The sequence below is a fragment of the Pan troglodytes genome, chromosome 11, assembly GCF_028858775.2.
Source record: "Pan troglodytes isolate AG18354 chromosome 11, NHGRI_mPanTro3-v2.0_pri, whole genome shotgun sequence".
Lineage (NCBI taxonomy): Eukaryota > Metazoa > Chordata > Mammalia > Primates > Hominidae > Pan > Pan troglodytes.
The window spans coordinates 41,590,549-41,610,680 of record NC_072409.2 but is presented as its reverse complement, the minus strand read 5'-3'; the positions used below and the strand labels follow the sequence as shown (position 1 = coordinate 41,610,680).

General features: G+C 44.9%; 2 protein-coding genes across 10 annotated transcripts in view; one reads left to right on the top strand and one right to left on the bottom strand.

Moving 5' to 3' along the window:
* The window catches only part of LOC104007940 (major facilitator superfamily domain-containing 14C), a 142,203-nt gene that overhangs the window by 25,750 nt on the left and 96,321 nt on the right, over positions 1 to 20,132 (bottom strand). For 5 of the 9 annotated variants that reach the window (XR_010148905.1, XR_010148904.1, XR_010148912.1 and 2 more), the window contains 2 exons: positions 19,944 to 20,128; positions 457 to 4,417 (listed from right to left, as the gene is read on the bottom strand). The gene's annotated coding sequence lies outside the window, so the exon portion shown is untranslated. The remainder of the gene's footprint in view (positions 1 to 456; positions 4,418 to 19,943; positions 20,129 to 20,132) is intronic. The other 4 variants (XR_010148909.1, XR_010148916.1, XR_010148917.1 and 1 more) reach the window with 2 other exon arrangements.
* Positions 11,270 to 11,811, top strand: LOC129135966 (prothymosin alpha-like). The gene has a single exon (XM_054658316.2). The coding sequence runs from the start codon at positions 11,371 to 11,373 to the stop codon at positions 11,701 to 11,703; it is 333 nt and encodes a 110-aa protein (XP_054514291.1). The 5' UTR covers positions 11,270 to 11,370; the 3' UTR covers positions 11,704 to 11,811.

Below are 20,132 nucleotides of genomic sequence, written 5' to 3'. Positions count from 1 at the left end.
CAGGCATGCACCACCATGCCTGGCTAATTTTTGTATTTTTAGTAGAGATGGGGTTTTACCATGTTGGCCAGGCTGGTCTCGAACTTCTGACCTCAGGTGATCCACCCACCTGGGCCTCCCAAAGCGTTCCACCCACCTGGGCCTCCCAAAGTGCTGGGATTACAAGCGTGAGCCACCGCGCCTGGCCCATTTTAATCATTTCCAAGTGTACACGGTTCTGTAATATTTAAGTACATTCTCATTTTGGGACAACCGTCACCACTGTCCATCTCCAGAACTTTTTCACCTTCCCAAACTGAAACTCCAAGTCCATTATAGACTTTCCACTCCCTGTCCCCCAAATCCCTGATAACCACCATTCTACTTTCTGTCTGCCCAGTTGTGAGTACTCTAGGTACCTCCTATAAGTCGAATCATATAGTATTTTTCCTTTTATGACTGAGTTATTTAACTTACTATAATGTTTTCAAGGTTCATCCATGTGCCAAAATTTCCTTCTTTTTAAAGTGAGCTGCGATCACGCCACTGCACTCAAGCCTAGGCGACAGAGTGAGACTCCATCTCAAAAAAAAAATTATAGTTATCCTTGTAGGTATGATGTGGTACCTCACTGTGGTCTTGATTTGCATTTCCCTAATAAGTAAGGATGCTAAATATCTTTTCATGTGCTTGTTGACTATTTGTATATCTTTAGAGAAATGTCTAAGTCCTTTACCCATATTTTAATCTTTTTGTTGTTTAGTTGTAACACTTCTTCCAGATATTGGACCTAGGAGCTCCCTTTAAAGATCTTGGACCATAGGTACTATATTGGTTCATTTTCTGTTACTTATATCAGAATACCTGAAACCAGGTAATTTATAAATAAAATGAATGTATTTCTTCCAGTTATGGAGGCTGAGAAATCCAAGGTTAAGGGACTGCCTCTGGTATTCCTGTCTCTTCTCCTTTTTTCCACTAAAGGCCTGGTTGCCTTGACTGCTTCCAAGAGACTGGCAGGGAAAAGCAGTCTAACCATCCACAAATGTTAGCTAGATGGTAAGCCTCCAACTCTCAATAATGAACCTGCCTACTGAGGGAAACACAGCCAACTCCAAATATAATGGGATTTTCTTGTGTTGTTTGTTTGAGACAGGGTCTTCCTCTGTCTCCCAGGCTGGGGTGCAGTGGCACCATCTTGGTTCACTGTAGCCTCAACTTCCCGGGCTGACGTGATCCTCCTACCTTAGCCTCCTGAATAGCTGGGACTATAGGTGTGTGCCACCACATCCCGCTAATTTTTTATTTTTAGTAGAGATGAGGTTTTGCCACGTTGCCCAGGCTGGTCTCAAACTCCTGGGCTTAAGCAATCCTCTGACCTTGACCTCCCAAAGTGCTGGGATTACAGGCGTGAGCCATTGTACCAGGCCAAAATTAGTTTAGACCAGATCAGATTGTCCTATTTAATAGCCTTTACTCTGAGATATTGGTTAAGCTCACAGAGCTGGGTCCCAGGCAAACTAACTGAGTCTAAGCCCCAGGGTGGTGGCACCTGCCCCAACCTCTGCATTGCCCAACCCTCACAGAGGCAGGAAATTCCTCCTTCCTGATGCTGCAATCAGTCCTAGTCAGTTTCAGAATCAGGGGTCATACGCAGATTACAAAAGGCCATCTTCAAAGAAGCTGCTTATAGATTTCATGAAGTTTCTTAGGAAGTAAAACTTTCTGACTTATAGACAGCAAATGGCTTCCAAGAAGAATAGTACTGCTCACGTAATAGTGCAGTATGAGCCGGGTGCAATGGCTCACGCCTGTAATCCCAGCACCTTGGAAGGCCGAGGCGGGGGGATCACCCGAGGTCAGGAGTTCGAGACCAGCCTGATCAACATGGAGAAACCCCATCTCTACTAAAAATACAAAAAATTAGCCAGGCATGGTGATGCATGCCTGTCATCTCAGCTACTCGGGAGGCTGAGACAGGAGAATCACTTGAACCTGGGAGGCAGAGATTGCAGTGAGCTGAGATCGCACCATTGCACTCCAGTCTGGGCAACAAGAGCAAAACTCTGTCTCAAACAAAACAAAACAAAACAAAACAAACACTGCAGTATAACCTGAAATGGGGTATACAAGCATCTTTTCACCCATGATAGGCCACTCCTTACAAGAAATCCCATTATTCACTTTAAAAAAGAAATGGCAGCCAGGTGTGGTGGCTCATGCCTGTAATCCCAGCACTTTGGGAGGCTGAGGCAGGCAGATCATGAGGTCAGGGGTCATGAGATCAGGAGTTCAAGACCAGCCTGGCCAACCTGGTGAAACCCCGTCTTTACTAAAAATACAAAAATTAGCTGGGCATGGTGGTGTGTGCCTGTAATCCCAGCTACTCAGGAGGCTGAGGCAGGAGAACTGCTTGAACCAGGGAGGCAGAGGTTGCAGTGAGCCAAGATCAGGCCACAGCCCTCCAGCCTGGGCAACAGAGCAAGATTCCGTCTCGGGGTGGAAAAAAAAAAGAAATGGCTATGTTAAAGTTTTGACAGTAAATAATTTGTAAGTCATTACTCTCATATGGTGAAAACATCTACTCTCCTATAATTGAAAAAAAACTTTTTTTTTTTTTTTTTTTTGAGACAGAGACTCTCTCTGTTGCCCAAGCTGGAGTGCAGTGGTGCAATCTTGGCTCACTACAGCCTCTGCCTCCCAGATTCAAGCAATTCTCCTGCCTCAGCCTCCCGAGTAACTGGGACTACAGATGTGCACCACCACGCCTGGCTAATTTTTGTATTTTTAGTAGAGACGAGGTTTCATTATGTTGGCCAGGCTGGTCTCAAACTCCTGACCTAAGGAGATCCTCCCACCTCAGCCTCCCAAAGCGCTGGGATTACAGACGTGAGCCGCTGCGCCCAGCCTGAAAAAAAAACTTTAAGGAAGGTTTTTTAAGGTTCCTAGGGCTGGTTATTGCTGGAAATCATAAACAAAGTGACCATTTAAGTATAAGAATCATCTGTATATCTAGCCTAGCCAACGTGGTGAAACATCGTCTCTACTAAAAATACAAAAATTAGCCGGGCGTGGGGCATGGTGGCACACACCTGTAATCCCAGCTACTTGGGAGGCTGAGGCAGGAGAATGGCTTGAACCCGGGAGGTGGAGGTTGCAGTGACCAAGATCGCGCCATTGCACCCCAGCCTGGGCAAACTCTGTCTCAAAAAAAAAAAAAAAGAAAGAAACATCTGAATTTGACTTTTAAAATTATGCCTATATATCATAATTCAATCAATAAATATGTTAAATGCTTTTTTTCTATGAGGGATAAAGTAATATTTTCCCTAAAACCAATCATAAGAAGAAAAGTACTTCCTTTAGTGCAAAGTTATAACATAGGCCAGTGGTTCTCAAAGTGTGGCATAGGGAACCCTGGAGAATCCCCAAATCTTTTTTTAGGAGAACGGTCTATGAGGTCAAAAGTATTCTCAAAACAATACTGGGGCCGAGCGCAGTGGCTCACACCTGTAATCCCAGCACTTTGGGAGGCCGAGGCAGGCGGATCACCGGAGGTCAGGATCCCTGACCAACTTGGTGAAACCCTGTCTCTACTAAAAATACAAAAATTAGCCAGGTGTGGTGGCAAACACCTATAATCCCAGCTATTTGGGAGGCTGAGGCAGGAGAATTGCTTGAACCTGGGAGGTGGAAGTTGCAGTGAGCTGAGATCACATGAGTGCGCTCCAGCCTGGGCAAGAGTGAATCTCCATCTCAAAAAAAAAAAAAAAAAAAAAAATACTGGGAATGACTTGTCTAATTTACTTTCATTGTCTCATGAGTGTACAGTAGAGCTTTGCTGAGCCTGTAAGATACATAGAATTACATATATACAATTGAATCCAGTGTCTTCTGTTAAGGCAGAAAAAATTCTTTGCAAGATTGTAAAACAATGTCATTCTTCTCACTATAACTTTTTTCTTTTGGAAATTCTTTTGTGAAGTTATTTTTTGCATAACTATGTTATTTATGTTAAATTTTTATTGTATTCATGTAAACATTATTTTATATATTTTAATTTTATTTTTAAGTTAGCCTACAGTAAAATTGACTTTTCTTGTGTACAGTTCTATCAGTTTATTATTATCATTATTATTATTATTATTATTTTGAAACAGGGTCTCACTGTCACCCAGGCTGAAGTACACTGGCATGATCACAGCTCACTGCAGCCTCCACCTCCTGGGCTCCAGCGATCCTCCCACCTCAGGCTCCGAAGTAGCTGCGATTACAAGCATGCACCATCACACCGGGCTAATTTTTCTATTTTTTGTAGAGATGGGGTTTTGCCATGTTGCCCACGCTGGTCTTAAACTCCTTGGCTCAAGTGATCCTCCAGCCTCGGCCTCCCAAAGTCCTGGGATTACAGGCATAAGCCACCATGACTGGCCAGTTCCTGAAGTTTTAAAAAACACAGATTCATATAGCCACTGCTTCAATGCAGATACAAAAGAGCTCTATCACCCTAAGAAACTCCCTCGTGCTGCTCCCTTAAGGCCACATTCTCCCACTAACTCCTGGCAACCACCGATTTGTTCCCTAACATTTATAGTTGCATCTTTTTGAGGTTGTCATAAATGAAATAATACAATATGTAAACCTTTGAGATGGGCTTCTTTCACTCAGAATGTTACCTTTGAGATCAATCAAGTTGCTGGGTCCCTTTTTTTGCCGGGTAGTCTTCCATTCACTGTATGGATGTACCAAAGATTACTTACTCATTTACCAGTGGGAGAAGTTTTCAGTGTTTCCAGTTTGGGGGTATTACAAACAAAGCTTTATGAAACACCGCTATACAAGTTTTCATGTGATATAACTTTTCTTTTTTTAAATTTTATGTTTATTTATTTATTTTTTTGAGACAGAGTCTAGCTCTGTCGCCCAGGCTGGAGTGCAGTGGCGCAATCTCGGCTCACTGCAAGCTCCACCTCTTGGGTTCATACCATTCTCCTGCCTCAGCCTCCCAAGTAGCTGGGACTACAGGCGCCCGCCACCACACCCGGCTAATTTTTTGTATTTTTAGTAGAGAGGGGGTTTCACCGTGTTCGCCAGGATGGTCTCGATCTCCTGACCTTGTGATCCACCTGCCTCGGCCTCCCAAAGTGCTGGGATTACAGGCATGAGCCTCCGCACCCGGCCATAACTTTTCATTTGCTAAGGTAAATACCTAGGAGTGGGACTGGTGGGTCATATAGTAAGTATATGTTTAACTTTATAAAAGGCTGCCAAGTGTTCTTCCAGAGTGACTGCATCATTCTCCATTCCCACCAGAAATGTGTGCAAGTTCTAGTTACTCCACATTCTCCACATCACTTGGTCAGGTCAGTTTTTCTATTTTAGCTGATGGTGTGGTGTCTCACTATGGTTTTTTTGGTTTGTTTTTTGGGAGGCAAGGTCTCACTCTGTCACCCAGGCAGGGGTGCAGTGGTGCTATCATAGCTCACTACAACTTCAATCTCCAGGGCTCAAGTAATCCTCTCACTTCAGCCTCCCAAGTAGCTGGGACTACAGCGGTATGCCACCTATTTTTTATTTTTAGTAGAGACATGCCCAGCTATTTTTGATTTTTAGTAGAGACAGGGTCTCACTATGTTGGCCAGGCTGGTCTGGAACTCCTGAGCTCAAGCAATCCTCCTGCCTCAGCTTCCCAAAATGCTGGCATTACAGGCATGAGCCACTGTCCCCAGCCTCACTATGGTTTTAATTTGCACTTCCTGATAGCTAATGATGTTGAAAATATTTTCTTGTGCTTATTTTCCATCGATATAACTTCTTTGATGAAGTATCTGCTCAAGTCTTTTACCCATTTTTTACTTAAACTCTATTTTCCTTCTGTTGAGTTTTGAGAGGTCTTTATATACTCTGAATACTAGTCTTTGTCAGATAAGTGATTTCTCAACATTTTCTCCAAGTCTGTGGTGTGTATTTTTATTCTCTTCACAGTGTATTTTGCAGAGCATGGGTTTTAAATTTTATGAATCCAATTTGTCATGTTTTTTAGTGGATCTGGCTTTTGACATCATATCTAAGAACTTTTTGTCTAACTTCAGTTCATGAAAATTTTCTTCTGTTTTCTTTTTTAAATATTATGCTTTGAATTTTTACATTTATGTGTAAAATCAATTTTTAGTTAGTCTGTGTATAAGGTGAAATTTAGGTCAAGGTTCATTTTTTTTGCAGGATGACTAATTATCCCAACACTGGTTTTGGAAAGACTGTCCTTTCTCCTTTGAATTACTTTTGCACCTCTGTCAAAAATCAATTGGCCATCACCTCATACCCATCAGAATGACTACTGTAAAACAAAACAAAAAACAGAAAATAATGAGTGTTTGGTGTCAGAGGCATTTGAGCCAGAGCAACTCCGTCTTGAATAGGAGCTGGGTAAAATAAGGCTGAGACCTGCTGGGCTGCATTCCCAGGAGGTTAGGCATTCTGAGTCACAGGATGAGATACAAGGTCAGCACAAGATACAAGTCACAAAGACCTTGCTGATAAAACAAGTTGCAGTAAAGAAGCCGGCCAAAACCCACCAAAACCAAGATGGTGATGACACTGACCTCTGGTGGTCCTCACTGCTCATTTTACACTAATTATAATGCATTAGCATGCTAAGAGACACTCCCACCAGCACCATGACCATTTACAAATGCCATAGCAATGTCAGGAAGTTACTCTATATGGTCTAAAAAGGGGAGGAACTCTCATTTCTGGGAACTGCCCACCCCTTTCCCAGAAAACTCATGAATAATCCACCCCTTGTTTAGCATATCATCAAGAAATAACTATAAGTATACTCCAGTCAAGCAGCCCATGCCGCTGCTCTGCCTATGGAGTAGCCACTCTTTATTCCCTTACTTTTGTTTTCCTTTTTTGAGACTGAGTCTTGCTCTGTCACCTAGGCTGGAGTGCTGGAGTACAGTGGCGCGATCTTGGCTCACTGCAACCTCTGCCTCCTGGGTTCAAGTAATTCTCCTGCTTCAGCCTCCCAAGCAGCTGGGACTACAGACGTGCGCCACTATGCCCAGCTAATTTTTGTATTTTTATGAGAGACAGGGTTTCACCATGTTGGCCAGGCTGGTCTCGAACTCCTGACCTCATGATCCACCCGCCTCGGCCTCCCAAAGTGCTGGGATGACAGGCATGAGCCACCGTGCCCGGCCTATTCCTTTACTTTCTTAATAAACTTGCTTTCACTTTACTCTATGGACTTGTGTGAATTCTTTCTTGGGAGAGGTCCAAGAACCCTCTCTTGGGCTCTGGGTCAGGACCCCTTTTTGGTAACACTGCTGAGAATATGGAGAAACTGAAACTCTTGAGCACTGTTGTCATGAGAATGTAAAATGGTGTAGCCACTAAGGTAAACAGTATGGCGGCGCCTCAAAAAATTAAAGAGAGAATTACACTATGATCCAGCAATTCTACTTCTGGGTGTATATTAATAATAATGTATGCTAAATAACATATACTACTAATAATAACCAAACTTGATTTATCCTGCTATACTCACCAACACAGAGTACTTCAGACACCAGATGTGTATGGGGTTCTCCCCACACACCAAGTAAGTAACCAGCTCTGCAGCATGGACACCAACTGGGTGTCCTCTAATTCAATTCAATTCTGACACTATCTACTTGGAGAGAGCATCAGATCCCACAGGTTGAGTGCTCAGTCCACAAGACTGCCCCCCACTTCCTATGCCAATTGCAAGCCCCAGGTTACTTTACCTGCACTTCTTACTGGCTGGCTATAAATGGGGGATCCCCACCTCTGGTCCGATTAATTTGCTAGAGTGGCTCACAGAACTCAGGAAGACACTTAACTTTTAACTTACATTTACCAGTTTATTATAAAGAATATTACAAAGGGTATTGATGAAAAGATGCCTAGGGTAAGAGATGAAAATAGACGTGGAGCTTTTATACCCTCCCAGGCATGCCACCCTCCAGGAACTTTCATGAGTTCAACTATTCAGAAACTTCCCACACCCTGTCATTTGCAGTTTTTATAGAAGCTTTGTTAGGTAGGCATAATTGATTAAACCATTGACCGCTGGTGATCAACTTAACCTTGAGCCCCTTTTTCCTCTCTAAAGGATGGGGCTAGGGCCAAAAGTCCCAACCTTCTAATCATTTCTGGTGACCAGCCCCCATCCTGAAGCTACCTAGGAGCTGCCAGCCATCTGGCAACTCATTAGCACACAAAAAGACATCACTTTGGAGATTCCAAGGATCTTAGGAGTTGTATGCCAGGAAATCGGAACAAAGACCAAATATATATTTCACAGTACAACAATACCCAAAAGAATTGAAAGCAGGGAATCGAACAGATATTTGTATACCCATGTTCATAGCAGCATTATTCACAATAGCCAAAAGGTAGAAGGAACCCAAGTGTCCATGTATGAATGAATGGATAAACAAGATGTTGTATACACAAACGAGAGAATATTATTCAGTGTTAAAAAGGAAAGAATTTCTGACAAATGGATGAACCTTGAGGACATTACATTAAGTGAAATAAGCCAGTCACAAATACTATATGATTACTTATATGAGGTACCTAACATAGTCAAGCTTATAGAAAGAGAAAGTAGAATGCGGGTTGCCAGGAGCTGGGGAAAGGAGAAAGGGGCAGTTGTTGTTTAACGGAAATAGAGTTTGTTTTGCAAGACGAAAAAGTTCTGGAAATTAGTTGCACAACAATATGAATATATTAAACCATACTGAACTGTATGCTTAAAAATGGTTACGATGGTAAATTTATGTTACATGTATTTTACCGCAATTTAAAACAATCAATTGGCCATATTTGTGAGGATCTATGTGTGGGTCCCATTCTGTTCCATTGATCTATATGTCTAAGTCTTCTCCAATACCACACTGCCTTGATTTCTGTAACTTGATAGTGTCTTTTTGTGTGTGTGTGTGTGAGACAGAGTTTCACTCTTGGTCGCCCAGGCTAGAGTGCAATGGCATAATCTCAGCTCCCTGCAACCTCCATCTCCCGGGTTCAAGCGATTCTCCTGTCTCAGCCTCCCGACTAGCTGGGATTACAGGAGCCTGCCACCACACCCGGCTAATTTTTGTATTTTTAGTAGAGATGGGGTTTCACCATGTTGGCCAGGCTGGTCTCGAACTCTTGACCTCAGGTGATCTGCCCACCTTGGCCTCCCAAAGTGCTGGGATTACAGGTGTGAGCCACCGTGCCCGGCCTTGATAGTGTCTTAAAATTGAACATTGCTTATTTTTTATCTGGGGGAAGGGGGTGAGGTAAGATGGATAGCTATAAACAGAAATACTAGTATTGGAAATATATTCTTAAATAAACACAATGGACACAGTCTGATAAGCTTTATGCTGAGAAAGATGGGGACATGTTATATTTCTCTGTTTTCCAGTGCCCAGGCCAGTGCCTAACTACCATTGAGTAAGCACTCAATAAATGTTTTTTTTTGTTTTTGAGACAGGGTATTGCTGCGTTGCCCATGCTGGAGTGCAGTGGTGCAATCATGGCTCACTGCAGCCTCCAGTTCCTGGGCTCAAGTGATCCTCCTGTCCAGGCTGGTCTTGAACTCCTGGGTTCAAGCTATCCTCCTGCTTCGGCCTCCCAAAGTGCTGGGATTACAGCACTTGAGTGCCCAGGCACTCAATAAATTTTTGACAAAGGAATGAAGATATAACTTTCTTCACCCATTGCAGCCTAAAATGCAAGAGAAGCTCTGGGATATTAAAATGAGAAACAGTCTTGGAAAAAAATTAATTTGAGCACACAGAATATTTTCCAGTGTGCACTACAAAAAACATGTAGTCAAAAATATCCATAGAAGTGTTGCTTAGAATGGGGCAAAAGCCCAAGGGAAAACCCACCCTCACAGGGTTAATGAGAATTACAAGCCAGGCTTTAGGCTTGTATCGTAGTCAGGCATCAACCAGCATGCACTGGTGTGCTCTGACTCATTTCCCTGCAGCTGCTAACTAATCGAGGGTCATGCAGCACACTGACCACCTGCTCCCCCATTGCTCCCATAGATAGAATCTGACACTGGACCTTTTTACCCAAGAATTGCTTAAGGTGTTTTTCAGATCCTGAATTCCAGCAGAATGGCTGATGCCAACCGTCTGAAAACCCCTACCAAGAAAACGACTCAGCATCTCCTGGTCCCATGACTTCACTCCCCACTTCTCAACCAGTCAGCAATCCCCATACTTTAGCCCATCACCTGTCCAGACCCCTTAAAATCCCCATAACCTCTCAGGGAGGCAGATTTGAAGTTTCCTCTCGTCTTGTCTTCTCGTTCGGCTGCCCTACAGTTATTCAACTCTTTCTCTGCTGCAATCTCCACTGTTCTGGTGCATTGGTTTGTTACCATGCAACAGGCAATCGAACCTGGTGGTCCTATAACCACATTAAAGTGAAACTGAGAAATAAATAAATAAATGTGAAACAGAGAGGTGTGACTTAGAAATTGTACACATTGGGTGTCACAACTTCCCTATACTTTGTGTTTTCATACTGACCTTGTTCACACTAATAAAGTGCCAACCTTGACTGACTGATTGTGATTCTGATGATGAGGAGGAAGAGGAGGAGAATAGGGATATGGTAAGAAGATTTTAAACCATTCTCTTTTCTCATCTTCCAAGTATTTACAAGTGGCTCAATTTTTCCAAGTATTCCTTTCTTTCTACAGAACTTCCATTAAAATAAAAAACAATTCTAAATCAAGCCTTATGGACAAGAATTAATGGTTCTCCCTAATATATCCCAAATCGGTGTGTCACTTGAGCAAGTCACCTCTCTCCCAGATTCTTATTTGTCCTACACGTAACTGGGGTTTTGCAACAGATGTTACTCTTCCTTCTCCTTTCCAGGTCTGTTAGAAACTTTATTAGGAAAGCCTGAAAGTAAAATCTGTACTGTTTACATCCAGAGAAATGTTTATACTGACTAAATAATTTCCTCAAATCTGGTCACCTTTCTATGGGAAAATTCCTCATCTTAACAATGTTTCATGCATAAAGTCATTTGGCCTCTTAACTGCATTGTTGGATATTTTTAAGACCAAAAGCTTGCTAAACCCAAAACAGCAAAAGCATTCAGTTGAAAATAAAGTGAAAAGCCACATATGTCTTAGAGGGAGAAAACAGTGCTAATGATTTTAGGCCTTAATAGTTTCAAGATCCCGACTGGCTGCTCTGAAAAGCCATCTTTGCATTGTTCCTTGTCCAGCTCCTTGCTGGCCGCGGCTGCCTCCGCCGCAGACTCTGGCAGCTTTATCGCCGGAGTCCGTGAACTCTCGTTTTCTTTTTAATCCCCTGCATCAGATCACCGGCGTGCCCCACCATGTCAGATGCAGCTGTAGACACCAGCTCTGAAATCATTGCCAAGGACTTAAAGGAGAAGAAGGAAGTTGTGAAAGCGGCGGAAAATGGAAGAGACGCCCCTGCTAACGGGAATGCTAATGAGGAAAATGGGGAGCAGGAGGCTGACAATGAGGTAGATGAAGAAGGGGAAGAAAGTGGGGAGGAAGAGGAGGAGGAAAAAGAAGGTGATGGTGAGGAAGAGGATGGAGATGAAGACGAGGAAGCTGAGTCTGCTACAGGCAAGCGGGCAGCTGAAGATGATGAGGATGATGATGTCGATACCAAGAAGCAGAAGACCGACAAGGATGACTAGACAGCAAAAAAGGAAAAGTTAAACTAAAAAAAAAGGCCGCCATGACCCGTTCACCCTCCATTTCCTGTCTCAGAATCTAAACGTAGTCACCTTCCAGTATTGAGGCCCGCCCCCCCACCATGGGCAGTGCCACCCACAGATGACACACACTCTCCACCACCCACCCTAAACCGTAAGAATTTGCAACAGGGGAGGAAAAAAGAACCAAAACTTCCAAGGCCCTGCTTTTTTTCTTTTTTTCTTTTTTCTTTTTTTTGAGGCAGAGTCTTGCTCTGTCACCCAGGCTGGAGTGCAGTGGTGCGATCTCGGCTCACTGCAAGTTCCTCCTCCCGGGTTCATGCCATTCTCCTGCCTCAGCCTCCCGAGTAGCTGGGACTACAGGCGCCCGCCACAACACCCGGCTGATTTTTTGTATTTTTAGCAGAAATGGGGTTTCACAGTGTTAGCCAGTATGGTCTCGATCTCCTGACCTCGTGACCCACCCACCTCGGCCTCCCAAAGTGCTGGGATTACAGGCGTGAGCCACCGCGCCCGGCCTGCTTTTTTTCTTAAAAGTACTTTAAAAAAAGAAATTTGCTTGTATTTTTAATTTACATTTTATATTTTTGTACATATTGTTAGGGTCAGCCACCTTTAATGATCTCGGATGACCAAACCAGCCTTCGGACCGTTCTCCGTCCTACTTCTGACTTTACTTGTGGTGTGACCATGTTCATTATAATCTCAAAGGAGACAAAAAAAAAAACTTGTAAAAAAGGGCCAGGCGCGGTGGCTCACGCCTGTAATCCCAGCACTTTGGGAGGCCGAGGCGGGCGGATCACGAGGTCAGGAGATGGAGACCATCCTGGCTAACACGGTGAAACCCCATCTATACTAAAAATACAAAAAATTAGCTGGGCGCGGTGGCGGGCGCCTGTAGTCCCAGCTACTCGGCAGGCTGAGGCAGGAGAATGGCGTGAACCCGGGAGGCGGAGCTTGCAGTGAGCCGAGATCGCGCCACTGCACTCCGGCCTGGCAACAGAGCAAGACTCTGTCTCAAAAAAAAAAAAAAAAAAAAAGATTGTTTTTCTGTTGTCGTTTTTGCTTTTCTTACAAGTTTTTTTGTTTTGTTTTGTTTTGTTTTTTGAGAGTTAGTCTCGCTCTTTCTCCCAGGCGGGAGTGCAGTGGCGCGATCTCGGCTCACTGCAAGCTCTGCCTCCCGGGTTCAAGCCATTATCCTGCCTCAGCCTCCCCAGTAGCTGGGACTACAGGCGCCCGCCACTACACCCGGCTAATTTTTTGTATTTTTAGTAGAGACGGGGTTTCACCGTGTTAGCGAGGATGGTCTCGATCTCCTGACCTCGTGATCCGCCCACCTCAGCCTCCCAAAGTGCTGGGATTACAGGTGTGACCCACCACGCCCAGCCCTGAAAAACAATCTTATTCCCACCATTGCAGTAACTTTTTTGTGTATGTACTTAGCTGTACTATAAATAGTTGGTTTATATGATTTGGTTAAAAAGGCCGGCTGGCATGGCGGCTCACGCCTGTAATCCCAGCACTTTGAGAGGCCGAGGCGGGCAGATCATCTGAGGTTGGGAGTTCAAGACCAGCCTGACCAACATGGAGAAACCCTATCACTACTAAAAATACAAAAAATCAGCCGGGCGTGGTGGCTCATGCCTGTAATCCCAGCTACTGGAGAGGCTGAGGCAGGAGAATCGCTTGAACCCGGGAGTCGGAGGTTGTGGTGAGCCAGGATCCGCCATCGCACTGCAGCTTGGGCAAGAGTGAAACTCTGTCTCGGAAAAAAAAAAAAAAACTAACTAAAAAACAGGCCAGGCGCAGTGGCTCACACCTGTAATCTCAGGCCTTTTTTTTTTTCTGGGAGGCTGAGGCAGGCAGATCATGAGGTCGGGAGTTCGAGACCAGCCTGGCCAACATGGCGAAACCCCGTCTCTACTAAAAATACAAAAAATTGGCTGGGCGTAGTGGCGGGCGCCTGTAATCCCAGCTACTCGGGAGGCGGACATTGCAGTGAGCCGAGATCGTGCCACTGCACTCCAGGCCGGGCAACAGAGTGAGTTTCCATCTCAAAAACAAAAAGGCCAGAGATAAAAGGCTTCTTTTTTTTCCTTTTATTTTTTTGAGACAGAGTCTCGCTCTGTTGCCCAGGCTGGAGTGCAGTGGCACGATCTTGGCTCACTGCAACCTCCACTTCCCGGGTTCAAGCGATTCTCCTGCCTCAGCCTCCGGAGTAGCTGGAATTACAGGCGTATGCCATCACGCCTGGCTAATTTTTGTATTTTTAGTAGAGACGGGGTTTCACCATGTTGGCCAGGCTGGTCTCAAACTCCTGACCTCATGATCTGCCCACCTCAGCCTCCCAATGTGCTGGGGTTACAGGCGTGAGCCACTGCGCCCGGCCTTTTTTTCCCCTTTTTTTGTTTATAAAGTTGCTGGGGGTTTTTTTGGCCTGTTTGATATATGCGTGAAACAATGTTGTCCAACAATAAACAGGAATTTTATTTTGCTGAGTTGTTCTTAAAAAAATAGTTGCAATATACCAGAGAGAAAAGTAATAAACAAGTAGGCTTTCAAAAATATCAAGGTTATTGGTATTTAAAATCAAACTATGGCTAGGCACGGTGGCTCACACCTGTAATCCCAGCTCTCTTGGGAGGCTGAGGAGGGAGGATCACTTCAGGCCAGAAGTTCGAGACCAGCCTGGCCAACATGGTGAAACCCCGTCTCTACTAAAAATACAAAAACTAGCCAGGTGTGGTGGTGCACATCTGTAATCCCAGCTACTTGGGAGGCTGAGGCAGGAGAACCACTTGAACCTGGGAGGCGGAGGTTGCAGTGAGCCAAGATCACACCACTGCACTACAGTCTGGGTGACAGAGTGAGACTCCATTTCAAAAAATTTTAAAAATAAAATCAAACCATTAGAGTAGTTCAGACCTTCCCCTAACACTTGCAGGGCCCAGACTAAGAATGCAAAAGAAGGCCCAAATATCCTATATCCAGGTATTTAAGTTGCAAATCGAATTAAACTGTCAGAGAAAACATGCTCTATCTTCCTAGCTTGACAAATGCGCCCTTCTAAAACATTAAACTTTTTTTTTTGGCGGGGGGTTGGAGGGGACGGAGACTTGCTCTGATGATGCCCAAGCTGGAGTGCAGTGGCATGATCTTGGCTCACTGCAACCTCCACCCCCCCAATTCAAGCAATTCTCCTGCCTCAGCCTCCCAAGTAGCAGGATTACAGGCATGGGCCACCACACCGAGCTAATTTTTGTAATTTTTTAGTAGAGACAGGGTTTCACCATTTTGACCAGGCTGGTGTCAGACTCGCAACCTCAGGTGATCTGCCCACCTCAGCTTCCCAAAGTGCGGGGATTACAGAACATTAAACTTTTAAAATTGGTTTAAAGCTCTATTTCTCCTAAGGTAAAAAAATGGAGCTAGTGCAATGGTGTGCACCTATAAACTCAGCTACCCAAGAGGCTGAGGCAGAAGGATTGCTTGGCTCAAGAGTTTGAGACCAGCCTGGGCAACACAGCGAGACCTTGTCTCAAAAAAAAAAAAAGGCAAAATGTCAAGATAATTGAGTGTGATTATGGTTGAATGTGTCTGGATGCTCTGATGATAAGCTGGTGATTAGGGGATGAGTAATAAAATAAAATACATATTGCATGATTATTATTTTTTTGGGCCTTCACTTATGTTATTTTATTTTCCAAGACGGAGTCTCACGCTGTCACCCAGGCTGGAGTGCAGTGGCGCGATCTCGGCTCACTGCAACCTCCGCCTCCTGGGTTCAGGCAATTCTCCTGCCTCAGTCTCCTGAGTATCTGGGATTACAGGCATGCACCACCATGCCAGGCTAATTTTTGTATTTTTAGTAGAGACGGGGTTTCACCATGTTGGCCAGGCTGGTGTCCAACTCCCGACCTCATGATCTGCCCGCCTTGGCCTCCAAGGTGCTGGGATTACAGGCGTGAGCCACCGCGCCCGGCCCACTTATGTTATTATAATTGAAATCGGCACATAATTTATGCTCTACTGACAGTATAGATGCTTGTTACATCTAGTCCTACATACATACAAATGTAAGAATAGCATGCATCATTCAGTGTTAGAAAATGTTTCTCAGGTGCTATACGCAACTGTGGTGAATACCAAAGTGATTTAAGTACCTCAGGAATCAGAATTGGAATGTGAAAAGAACATGAATGCTCAGCATACCAATATTTCAATTAGGCAAGAGCTAATTGCTTTCATGCTAACCACGTGTAAGGATTTGGCAGGCAATTATGTTTTTTTCTTTCTTAAGTGCTTCCTCCTCTGGAATCCTTCCTCTAATTGGAACAGTATCTGCTTTGACATCAGTGGCATACAACCCACAAACTCTCATGACCTTTGTATGCAGGTGCCTTGTGTGTTGGGAGCATAGGTCAAGAGATATCCCTTGGTGAGCAGTGTTGCACATAAGCGTTGGTGTTTAGGGCTTTAGGTCATGCTGTGCCAGCACAGGGCATGGGGTCCTGAGAGACGAAAGCACCATTTGCCTGTAACAAAGCAACATAGGTATTGGGGTGCATAAAATGTGTTGGGGTGCCAGGGTTCACAGCAGGGTCCCTCTTGCCTGGGTCTAAAGGAGATATTGCTGCACTTCATAAACAAAACATTTGTACTAATTATGCCAAGAAAATTCTTTGTTCAACCTGATTCTACCCCTTTTAGGTATCCAATATAATAAATTACAACTCCATAGTATTAAATTAATGTCTTCTTAAAGTAGAATCATAAGAACAGTAGAGAAATATAGTAATAAGGGAAACAATAAATTGGGGTCCTGTTCACTAGCAAATCGTGCCTGTTCTTTGTTGAAAATGTGAAAATTAAGGTAAATAGCATTATTTTCTAAAGCATGTACACAGGGTAGAGCTGTTGTAATGGTGTTTTTGTTTTTTTGCATTTCAAAAAGTCTCCTAGGCCGGGCGCGGTGGCTCATACCTGTAATCCCAGCACTCTGGGAGGCCAAGGCGGGCAGATCACCTGAGGTCAAGAGTTTGAGACCAGCCTGGCTAACATGGTGAAACCCCGTCTCTACTAAAAATCACCCATTTTCCTTAGTTCATTCAACAGTGGGATTCCTGTGGACTTATGTTTTCTAGTTTTGTGGGGGAAAATCAGAACTACTTTCCCAGAGGAAGTGAAAGTTAAGCTGAGACTTAAGGAGGTGGCATTCAGCCAGGTGAAGGGCAGTAATCCAGGTAAAGTATCGAACCATATATCCCCCCAGTTCTCAGTAGTGCTCAGGGGACATTCCCATTAGTGATGATTCATGTGGCAGTGAGCAGGAGAAGCAGCTGACTGCCACGTAGGACAACTGCTGTTTTACTCCTAGCTATCTATCTTGCCCAAGCAGTAGTATACAAGTGGGCATGTCATATATTAAAATATATATATTCAATATATACAAATATGTATCATATATTATTTATATTATATATATCTATAGGTATCCATCTATCTATCTGGGAAACAACATAAGAAATGTAAGAGCTGGTCCCTTGCATTGGAGAAGTTTATACAGCAGTGAAGGATATAAACAGGAGAATCAGACTTAGGGAAAGTGAATAAGGAAAAAACATCACGAAATGCCAGGTGAGTGAGTGACCTGCATCATACTTGCACTTAAAGCTTCGTCTCTTCACTCCCTGAACAACCAGTGAAACAGAAAGCAAGGATAGGGGAACTGGCTAACAGCTGGTTTTGATGTCTTGTCCCAAGAACTCCTTTCTGGCCTGGCGCAATGGCTCACGCCTGTAATCCCAGCACTTTGGAGGCTAAGGCGGGCAGATCACTTGAGGCCAGGAGTTTGAGACCAGTCTGGCCAACATGGTGAACCCTGTCTCCACAAAAAATACAAAAATTAGCCAGGCATGATGGCGCACACCTGTAGTCCCAACTACTCAGGAGGCTAAGGCATAAGAATCGCTTGAACCTGGAAGTCGGATTTGCAGTGAGCTGAGATTGTGCCACTGTACTCCAGCCTGGATGACAGAGTAAGACTCTGTCTCTGGGAAAAAAAAAAGAAGTTCTTTCTGATATCCGGAACCCCTTCCGTCAAAAAGAAAAACACCACCAAAAGAAACCAGTCACCCCATTACAGTGTGCAGGTAAAGAGCACTGAGTTAGACTTCTTCCTCCAAGGGCTGGTCCCAAGCTGCAACCTGGACACTCCTATAGCTAGATGCCTGCGGTGTGCAGCGGCTCCCCAGCCCGAGGCCTTTGTGGAGGCTGGGCTCATCCCACTCACCTAGACCTGGTGAAGGGGGAAGGGAGGAGGACCAAAGGTGTGGGGCAAGGGAGGGTGAGGAGAAAGAAGGAAGACAGAGACTACAGCACTCCATGGTCAATGGCATAAAAGAGGGCCGGCTACCTGTTGTCAGGGCCACTATCACAACCTCCTGCTACTCCCATGCATGGGAGGGGCAGGGCTGGGCCTGGGTGCTACCTGGGAGGGGCATCCATCCATAATCTGGATCCAGGCCCCACCTGTGCCCCTTCCCTTCTGGAACTCCCACCCTCACCTGCTTCTCTCTGCTGGGTTCAGTCTTTCCGTCGGGGAAACCTGTGGCACTGTTTGTCTAGGTAAAATCAGGGCCCCGGCTTTATTCTGGGAAGCTCTGAATAATAATTACTAGGGAGAAGAGGGAGGAAGCAACGCGGTAAATCAAGAAAGGACTGGGCGCTGATGAGGTCCCCGCCACTGTGTTGTCACTGAGCTGTTGTGGTGCTGCTGTCAGCGCACCCGGGCCCACCCAAACCTTTCCATTTCTTACCTACATTTGGTCTCATTCATTCACATCTAGAAATGTATTCAAATGAAAAACAATCCAGGATATATGCATATGTTAATTTTCAGGGATGTTTAGCAAGGCTATTTGTGGTAGAAAAATTGGAAGCTACATAAATAACTAACAATAGGCGACTGATTCTAAATCATGGAAATTCGTTTAGTAAAATTTTTTTTTTTTTTTTTTGAGACAGAGTCTAGCTCTGTGACCTGGGCTGGAGTGCAGTGGTGCAATCTCGGCTCACTGCAACCTCTGCCTCCCGGGTTCAAGTGATTCTCCTACCTTAGCCTCCCAAGTAGCTGGGATTACAGGCGCCCACCACCACGCCCAGCTATTTTTTGTATTTTTAGTAGAGACGGAGTTTCACTGTGTTGGCCAGGCTGGTCTCAAACTCCTGACCTCATGATCCCCCCGCCTCAGCCTCCCAAAGTGCTGGGATCACAAGCATGAGCCACCGTGCCCGACCAGAATTTTTTTTTTAGACAGGGTCTCACTCTTTGCCCAGAATGCAGCACAGTGGCATGATCATGACTCACTACAGTCTCCAGTTCCTGGAATCAACCAATCCTCCTGCCTCAGCTTCCTGAGTAGCTGGGATTACAGATTCATACCACCACCCTTGGCTAATTTGTGTGTGTGTGTGTGTGTGTGTGTGTGCGTGTGTGTGTGTGTGGAGATGGGGGTCTCTCTGTGTTGCCCAGGCTGGTCTTGAACTCCTGGGCTGAAGCCACCCTTGCGCCTCGGTCTCCTGAAGTGCTGGGATTGTAGGTATGGGCCACCACAACCAGCCTTTTGGTAGAATTTATTGCGCATATTTAAAGTCATTTTATGGGAGAATATTTATGATTGACAGAAAATGCTCACTATAGGCCAGGTGCGGTGGCTCACGCTTATAATCCCAGCACTTTGGGAGGCCGAGGCAGGTGGATCACTTGAGTCAGGAGTTCAACGCCAGCCTGGCCAACATGGTGAAAGCCTGTCTGTACTAAAGATACAAAAATTAGCTGGGCGAGGTGGCCTGTGCCTGTAGTCCCAGCTACTTGGGAAGCTTGGGAAGCTGAGGGGGCAGAATTGCTTCAACTCCGGAGGCGGAGGTTGCAGTCAGCTGGGATCATACCACTGCACTCCAGCTGGGCAACAGAGGGAGGCTCCATCTCAAAAAAAAAAAAAGCCCACTGTATATTGAGTAAGGAGAAAGCAGTTTACAAAACAGGTTTTGGCGGGCTTCAGAAGAAAACAGGGAGACATAATATGGATGGGCAGAGACAGGAAAGTGGTATCTCTAGGTAGCTGGCTGCTAGGAATAAATTTTATGCCGTGTTATTTTTGCAAAGATAAGAGACAAAAGGATATGTTTTAAATTGCGGGGGTGGTCAGCAGTTCACTCACCGGGGCTTGTGGGCTTTGTTCCCTCCCTAGAAAGGGACAGAGAATTCCACATCCAGAGGGAGCCCTGCCGTCCATGGTTCTGAGCTTGAAGTCACTAGGACTTCTTTCAAACTTGTGTGCCGAGGAGACTCCGATGTTGGCCTCAGTTCCCAGGCTGAACTCAGCAGCTCAGCCCATGAAAACTTCTGT

Excerpts from the sequence above, each read along its gene's own strand:
- LOC129135966 (XM_054658316.2), top strand. The coding sequence starts at position 11,371 with ATGTCAGATGCAGCTGTAGACACCAGCTCTGAAATCATTGCCAAGGAC.